The sequence below is a fragment of the Macaca nemestrina genome, chromosome 1 (assembly GCF_043159975.1).
Source record: "Macaca nemestrina isolate mMacNem1 chromosome 1, mMacNem.hap1, whole genome shotgun sequence".
Classification (NCBI taxonomy): Eukaryota; Metazoa; Chordata; class Mammalia; order Primates; family Cercopithecidae; genus Macaca; species Macaca nemestrina.
In genome coordinates this window covers 230317505-230325644 of record NC_092125.1, presented here as the reverse complement: position 1 = coordinate 230325644, position 8140 = coordinate 230317505, and the positions used below count along the sequence as shown (strand labels likewise).

Sequence of the window (8140 nt, the reverse complement as noted above, 5' to 3'; positions counted from 1 at the left end):
TACTGAACAGAGGGGGTCTGTGACCTCCTGCCCTGGGGCCTCTCCTGGTTGGGGCACTCTCTTGCAGGAGGATTGGAAGATGGTGAGGGTGGGGGGCTCTGTTCCCATCCCCTGGTCCTGGAAGGAAAGTTTTACGGACAGCAACGGTGTCTGTGGTCCCTGACGCTTCCCCGGAGCCTCGCAGGCTCTGGGCGCCTGAACACATTCGGAAGGGGCTCTCCCCATCGCCCTTTTCTGCTCCCCACCCACACCCGCTTCCCTTCCCGCCGCGAGCACCGAGCGTGGGCCACGTGCGGGCACCATGCCCCTTAGGCCCCGGAGGGGGACGGTCCCCGCGGCCGAGTCTTCGATACCCAAGATTCAGACCCAGACGCGCCCAGAGCCTCCCGTAGTCTCGTCGGCGCTGCAGCCGGGTCCCCGCGGGGCTGGGGGGCTCGTGGCGTCGTAGCGGCTCCAGCAGGGGTGAAGGAAGTCGGGGACCCTGGAGGCCCCGAGGGCGGGCCGTCTGGGGGCGGGAAGCGTAGCCCTCAGACCCTGCCCGGCCCCCTGCACCTCCAGGCCCCGGGACTGGGCGGCCTCAGGCCCCGGCCCCACTCGCCCAGCACCCAGCCACTTTTGGACTACGCACCTCCGCGCTGCTGGCTCCAGCCCTTCCCCGCATGACCCCGCCCCCTCTCGCCCCGCCCCCGACCCCTTCCGAACCAGGCACCTCCCCGCTGCTGGCTCCCGCCCTTCCCCGCATGACCCCGCCCCCTCTCGCCCCGCCCCCGACCCCTTCTGAACCAGGCACCTCCCCGCTGCTGGCTCCCGCCCTTCCCCGCATGACCCCGCCCCCTCTCGCCCCGCCTCCGGCCCCTTCTGGACTAGACATCTCCCTGCCGCTGGCTCCAGCCCTTCCCCGCACGGCCCCGCCCACCACTCTAGCCACGCCCCCTTCCGGACCAGGTGCCTCCCGGCTGCAGGCTCTAGCCCTTCCTCGCGTGGCCCCGCCCCCGCCCTCGCCCCCTGCCCAGGCCCGGCCCCTGCGGAGCCCAGAGACGCACGGACGCAGGTGAGGCGCGCTGGGGTCCGGGCTGCAGCTTCCCGGTGCGGCCACAGTGGGCAGGTGGGCCTGTGCGCGGCCTTGCTAGCTGAGAATTGGCGGGGGCTGGGGGCGTGCCTTGGACTGACCCCCACCGGCCTAATCCGCGGAGCGGGGCCAGGCCCGGAACTGCCCGCCCGGCTCCTTGTGGCCGCTGGGGACCCCCGACCCCAGCCACTTTCCCTTCCCAGCCCTTAGCAAGGCTGCTTCTCCGGTTATTTTTTTAGGCTCGAGGCGTCTACCGAACCTCAGCCCACGACCTGCCCCTCTGGGAGGTGCGGGCCGCGGCCAGGCTCTGACCTCAACCTGGCACAGAGGCCCCGGCCCTCAGGCAAGATTGCCCGGGTAAGTGTGGGGCCCTGAGGCGCTGTGGTGAAGAGGTCTATGCAGGGGCCGCTGTGTACCTAGGATCTTCCTGCACTCACAAACCCCCAGGAGGTGCCAGGACCCCGGAGGCTCCCAGGGCCTGGAGGGGCGTCCCCGATGGGTTTGTGCCGCCACAGCTGTGACTCTCACGTGAGTGTGGAGAGACGTTTACTGGGCAAGTGAGGGAGGCCAGCATCAAGGGCCGGCTCTGGTGGCTTTGTCCACCGGGGTGACTTGGGAACCACGCGATCTAGGTCAGCAAGACAGGAACCCAGGATCCCAGAGTTGAATACACTGGGCTTAACCCCTCCCACCGGGAGGCCCATGATGGGCTGCTGCAGTGGACTTGGAGACTCAGCACTCCTGGGACTAATGCTGCGTGCATGTCAGGTTGCAAGGTGGCTGCTGCAGCTCCAGCCATCACATCAAGGCTAGAAGAAGGAGGTGGCTGCTGCTTCTTTCACAGAAGCAAAAGCTTCCCCATCCCCTGCTGCACCCTGGCTCCTGGCCCACAGCTGGGTGACTTGGGAAAGCAGGGGTGGTGGTATTAAGCTTGTCTTACCCCGGTCATGGCTGTTAACGGGCTGCCACATTGCTGCTGGGACCAGACTGGAATTCTGCACACCAGGTAAGAGGGCGTGAAACTTGGGTAGGCGGCTGACAGCTCCACATGCTCCGGGAAAACAGCACCCATATTCCAGTAGAGGCTGGGCCTCCCCGGGCCTGAGTGCCAGGCTGCACTGAGCCCGGGCTCCCACCGAATGCACACTTTATGGCTTTGAGACAGCTCCCTCTGCCTGTTTGGGCTTTGGGGAAGGGCAGACACGGAAGTGCCCCAGGAGTCTCAGAACTGCCTGGGGCCTGAATTTCTGAGCTGGCTTCTTGCAGGGGAGTGGCTCTTGTGTCTTTAGACCTCTGTGCCGATGACCTGGGAGGAAGGTCAGCCTTCCTTGCTGGAGGGGGCCCAGCAAAGCCTCAGCCCCTAGAAGTGAGGGGCCTGCTACTGCCTGCCCAAGGACCCCACTCCTGGGGGCCAGATGCTGAGAAGAGACACTGGGGGCCTAGCAGACCAGAGAGCTAACCCCAGTCCCACAGCCTGGGTGGGTTGTCAATTTCTGGCACCCCCTCCAACCCCTGCACCCGCTTCCCCTTAGGTAAATAGGAGGTCGAAACAGAGGCCAGAGCGTAAAGGAGGTGATTAGAGTCTGGGCTGGCTCAGGCTGGCTGGGCAGCTGTGCTAGTGCTTGGAGTTCCTACTCAGTCCCTGTGGTCTCCTGGCCTCTGTGGGCACTTGGACTGCCAGGCACTGAGCTGAGTGCTGGCCTGTCCTGCAGCCACCCAGCCCACGACCCTCCTGTCTCTGTAGGGACTCCCTGAGGCCTTGAATCCACCCCGGCCCTGTGCTCAGTGCATCGTGCCCCCCAAGCCCCAGCCCTCCCAGAGGTGTGGGTGGGGGAGGGGCTGCAACCCACACAGGCCAAGGACACAGCTGCTGCCACTGCCTGAGGCCAGCCACGCATCCTCCCCAGGCAGGGACCGGTCTAGCTGTAGCCACTGCCCCGGACCTGCTGCCCTGCCCCATCCCACCCTCCCTGGGCCAGCCTCCCCAGAGGTCAGCAGGCGCCTTATCGGGCAGGGTTAAGGAGGGGGACAGTTATCAGGGGCTGCATCCTGGGTTGGGCCACAATGTCCTTGTCTCTTGAGGGTGGCCGGCTGTGCAGGCTCTCTGATAAAAGCACCCAGGAAGGGAGGCCCCTGGAGCGTGCTGGAAGGAAACACTGGCCTCCCACATGCCTGAGATGGAATTCCAGCGGCTTGGTCGGCTTGGTCCCATCCTCCCGGCATGACCCTGGGCAAATGACTCAACCACTCTGTGTCTAGGTCGCCTGTTAAGTCAGGTGACAGAGCCGGTGAGGGAGCCAGCCCCTGACCCTTAGTGCCCCTCCCCTAACAGCAGCCCCAGAGGGGGTCTTGACTACTGCCTTCCATTCGGTTGTTTTACAGTGAAGTCACAGCCTTGCCACCTGTCTTGATCTCACCACTGTGAAGGCCCCACCTCTCCTGCTGCAGCCCCACAGCATGCAGCCCCAGGAGAGCCACGTCCACTATAGTAGGTGGGAGGACGGCAGCAGGGATGGAGTCAGCCTAGGGGCTGTGTCCAGCACAGAAGAGGCCTCATGCTGCCGCAGGTAAGGGGCCTGGGGGCGGCCTGCCAGCCACAGTAGGCGGGTGCCTAACCTGCCCAACCACAGAGACGCCTGCCCTAACTCCTGCCGCCAGCCCCATCACCCTCCACCCCATCCTGGCTGGGAGCCCACGGTCCAGCGGCTCAGCAAACCGCAGCCCTTGGCCTTCCCTCTGGTTGGCTGTGGGTGGGGAGAGCTTCCTCTTCACTCCAGCAGAGCGCCAGGCCCCTCCCCCTGACCCGCACCAATGGCCACAGTCCACTTAGGGGTCCCTCACGCGGCCCTGGCCTGGGGCTCACCTCCAGTTGGTTCTCACCCCAGGATCTCCCGGAAGCTGTGCACGGGCAAGCTGGGCATCGCCATGAAGGTGCTGGGCGGCGTGGCCCTGTTCTGGATCATCTTCATCCTGGGCTACCTCACTGGCTACTATGTGCACAAGTGCAAATAAATGGTGCCCCACATGCATGCTGGGGGCTGGCTGCACGTGTGAGAGCACAGGCCTGGAGAGACACCCCTGTCCATATGGACCCCCACATAGACATGGACCCCATGGCACACACAGCAAACGGCACACGCGCTGGCAGCCACGCACACGAAGACACCAGGTGCACAGCTGTCACAGGCCCCACATGAGGGCGTACCACACACCTGGCACACAGTCCTTCAAAGGACCTACAGAAAAACAGCTGGGTACACGTGGCTAGGAGGCCTGGGTCCAGCCTCAGCAGGAGCTGCAGGACACACCCAGGCTGGGCCCTGCAGCCTGGAGCCCCCAACCACAGCCTCCCCTCACCCAGAGCTCAGCCCCTTCCCTTGTCAAGGCCAGGATGAGGGGTTCCTTGGGCAGACAAACTGAGCCCACCTCCCTGGCAGCCCCCCGGGGTGGGATCCTCCCTGCTGCTTTCCTCCATGGCAGCAGTGTGCAGAGCCGTGTGGCCTGGGCAGGCTCCTGTCCTCTCTGGGCCTTTCTGAATCCTGGTTTTGTAAGGATGGCTCCAATAAGGGCTATGTGTCCCCTGCCCTTGTCTCAGATGTACCGTGTCTTCCTTAGTAAAGTGGGCACAGTTCTTCCTAGGCAGTCCACCATACGCAGGGGCTGGGTGCATCCTCTTGGGGCTGGTGGCTGCCAGGGAGGACCCAGGTCTACCCTCCCTTCCCCAGGGACGGGCCTGGCCCCTCCAAGTACTCCTTGTGGGCCAAAAGCCTGTGTACAGAGGCATTAAGCGTCTGTTGAATGAACGGTGGACGACAGCCTTTGCCATAGTTGCCCGACCAGGCATAACATCCAGGAAGGCTGTGGGAACGGCTTGTTTCCCCAGGGCAGGCCCCCTCCCATGTGGCTATAGGAATGCACCCCTCCCAACTGGGCCCTCTGGCGAGGACACACAGCAGGCCTGGGGACCCGGATGTGGCTGGACCTCAGCTATGTCCCAGGGACTTCAGTCCCATTTCCCCTCCACCCCCATCCTGGCCTCCAGACCCAGCCTCTGGTCCCAACCTCCATTCTCTTCGTAGGTCTTTCCCGAGTCGTGTATTTGGCTCTCACCTACCACAAAAGACCCCAAAAAGCCTTGCCAGAAACATCTTAGGGAAGGGGTCCTCACCCCAGGGCTGGGGGTGGGAGACACGGGCAGCCACTATCCTCACGGGCACAGAGAAGGGGGACCACAGGGCCAGAGGTTATCAGAGGGTTGAGGCTGCGCCTGCCCCAGACCAGGTCCCGCAGAACGCATCAAGTCAGGTAAACAGGAGGGGCTGGGCCAGTCTTGGTGGGGAGGCAGACTCCACACCATCCGCCTTTTGGGCGAGCAGGCCCACTTGAGGTCTGCCTGGGGCCAGAACGGTGGCAGGTGGAGCTGCAAGGCTGATTGCACACTGCCCCAAGCCTCTTGGCTCCAAACCTGAGGAGGAAGCCCAAGGGCCTGTCCTGGGCTGGGTTCTGAAGCAATGCTGCTTTCCTGGGAGCCTGTTGTTGGATGGGCCGCTGTCTGCCCCAGCCATGACAGCCTGGATCTTGGCACAAGTCTTCAAAAAGAGATCTCTACCTCTGACTTGCCACTCCCAAGGAGGGAGGGGAGTGGCCAGCTGGTGCCCTCCCTGGAGCCCAGCTTCACAGGACAGCACTGCTCTGAGGCTGCTGCAGTTTGGCTGCATGGGCCCCAGAAGGCAGCATTCTGATCTGGGGGTCCTGGGGCTGGGCATCCCCAAGAACTGGTGTGGCCCAGGAGCCAGACGAGGGTACAGGATTGGGATGGGAGTTGTCCCAGTTCTAGTGGCCCTGGTGCTTCTGCCACGGGTCCCACACACCAGTGATGCCCACGCACTCCCACAAATGCTCCTCCCCGCCCTGTCAGGGGCCGGCAGCAGATGGCACGGGCGGATGTTAGGGTCTGCCCCAGAATCTGGCTGGCTGCATCTGGCTCTGCCCTGGCAGGGGCCCAGCATCTTCAGCCAGGGGCTCCACCAGCAGCCCTGCCAGCCCCAGCAGGGGAGGCTGCAGGCAGACACCCACGGGTGCTCACTGGGCTGGGCACTCAAGTTACCCACAGCTGCCTCTCAGGCACACTACTTGTCCCCTAAGTGGCCATGGTGGAAACAGCAGCTCCGGCCCCAGGATCCCAGGGTCATGGACCTAGGCTGAACTGGGCAGTGTCCTTACAGCTCTGGGAGGGTTGGGGAAGACGATGGGACAGGACCCTGCTAACTGGCCGCCTAGCTTCCCCTCCCAGAGACTTGTGAACAGGACGATCTGCTGTGGGTGGGCTCCTCTGAGTGTGCACCTGGGGTATCCAGGCAGCCTGACACCTCTGATCCATCTCGTGCTCCAGGCAGGGACCCAGCAGGGTGGGGCCGGTTCCCAGGACCCCTGGTCAAGGGTACTAGCTTCCCCGTGACAGTGGCAGGTGCCTCGTGCTCCCTGCTGGCAAGATCTGGGTGGGCACAGGAGGCCCTCAGCCTCCCCACAGGGAAGCCACCACTGGGCTAGAGTGAGTTTTGTGACACTTTGAGCAACAGCCTCTGGCGACGCCGGTGGGAAAGGATCTGCTGGGCCAGGAGCGGAGCTGTTTTTATTAGTGAGTGGGGGGGTGGACACCTGCGCTGCGAGTTAAATACATTCCAGCATCTCACGCATCACGAGCTGCATCAGGAAAGGGCACAGCACGTGGCAGCCTCATCCTCATCTGTCCACACAGTGACAGATGTGCTACAGCATGGACACCAAGTCCCTGGGAGCCAAGATAGCAGCTCCAGCATCCCTCCCTCCCGGACTGGGCCGGGCCATACAGAGAAAGGGCAGCCTCTGCCATGGCAGCCCAAAATCACCTCTCCGAGCAACTGTCTGGGGTCCCCAGCCCCAGAGCTCCAGCAGAGTCCTGGCCGGGGGAAGCCCCCGTGCCACCTCAAGCCTCCAACAAGGCAGGCTCCTGGCCAACTGTGGCATCTGCCTTGACTGCCCAGAGCAGCAAGAAATTAGGTTTTGGGGGACACAAGGCAAGGCAGTAGTCTGACACACCCACAGCAGTCCGGCTGGCACTGTGTGGGCCTCATCCTGTCTGGAGTCCCCTCCCTCCCACAGTGGGCCAGACAGGAAGGCCTGGCAGTGACCAGATAAGTGGGTCCAGGTCTCAAGGCAGCCTGGCCCGCATCCTGCAAGGCTCTGAAGAGCCCCCCAGCTGTTAGTCTGCCCACTGCACAGGGCCCTGGGCCTCTCTGGTTCTGACGACTATAGGTGTGTGGGCTGTGGGGCTCTTGCAGCTGCTCCCCAAAATCGCCAGTCATTTCTACAGACACAGAAATCGAGACACTGAACAGAGAACAAATGGTGTCATTCGATAAAGCTGATAAGTCCGCTTCTCACATGGCACCCAGACCGTAAAGCAGTAGGGTCTGTGAAAGCCATCGCAGTGGCTGGCCGGGTCCTCGTGAGCCAAGCACACTGACTCCCGCAAGTGGTGTGCATGCACATGTGCCTGGACATACATGAAGACGTGGACATGGGGGTCTGACCTGGACATTCATGACGGAAATGTCTACAACAGAAGGTGCCCAGGACCCATCCATCTGGCGCACAAACGAAGATTTTTGGCTCAAAAACCTAAGCGTCCTCCAGCTACTGCTACCATCTGTCCCTCAGCTGACGACTGCCGATGCTTCCCAAGCAGAGCTGTCCAGTCCACTCATGGAGCTCCAACTGCCTGTCACTGTGGCACTAGCGTGCATACGATGAAAAGCCCACCGACGCCGCGCTCCTCTGCTCGGCCCCGCTGAGCCAGCGTGAGGGGCTGCCACTGCCTTCGGCCTACGGGCTGCTCGCCTGGAGGGGTCTCCACATCTCCACCCCCACAAGGCAATCCAGCAGCACTATGAAGAGACGCAATTCTGCCAATTCTAAGGTCACATTAAAACTTTCCCCAGAGATTATGATCACTGCCAGCTGAAAAACCCAATGTCCTTGCCCAGCCAAGCTGCATCCTGACATGATATGGTTTTAAAAGATGCTGTGTCA

General features: G+C 62.9%; 1 protein-coding gene across 7 annotated transcripts; it reads left to right on the top strand.

Annotated features, from left to right (window-relative positions):
• Positions 1–523: 523 nt before the first annotated feature.
• LOC105496663 (small integral membrane protein 1 (Vel blood group)) lies at positions 524–4116 on the top strand. 7 transcript variants are annotated; one of them, XM_011767191.3, is made up of 4 exons: positions 900–1051; positions 1309–1426; positions 3452–3636; positions 3955–4116. In XM_011767191.3, exons 3-4 carry the CDS (start codon positions 3527–3529, stop codon positions 4079–4081), a joined length of 237 nt encoding a protein of 78 aa, XP_011765493.1. In that variant the 5' UTR covers positions 900–1051; positions 1309–1426; positions 3452–3526; the 3' UTR covers positions 4082–4116. The 7 variants fall into 7 exon arrangements, 6 of the variants coding, with proteins under 6 accessions (XP_070923602.1, XP_011765493.1, XP_011765494.1 ...); XM_011767192.2 differs by having other exon boundaries at positions 986–1105; XR_011606456.1 differs by lacking the exon at positions 3955–4116 and having other exon boundaries at positions 524–1105; positions 3452–3506.
• Positions 4117–8140: the final 4024 nt, after the last annotated feature.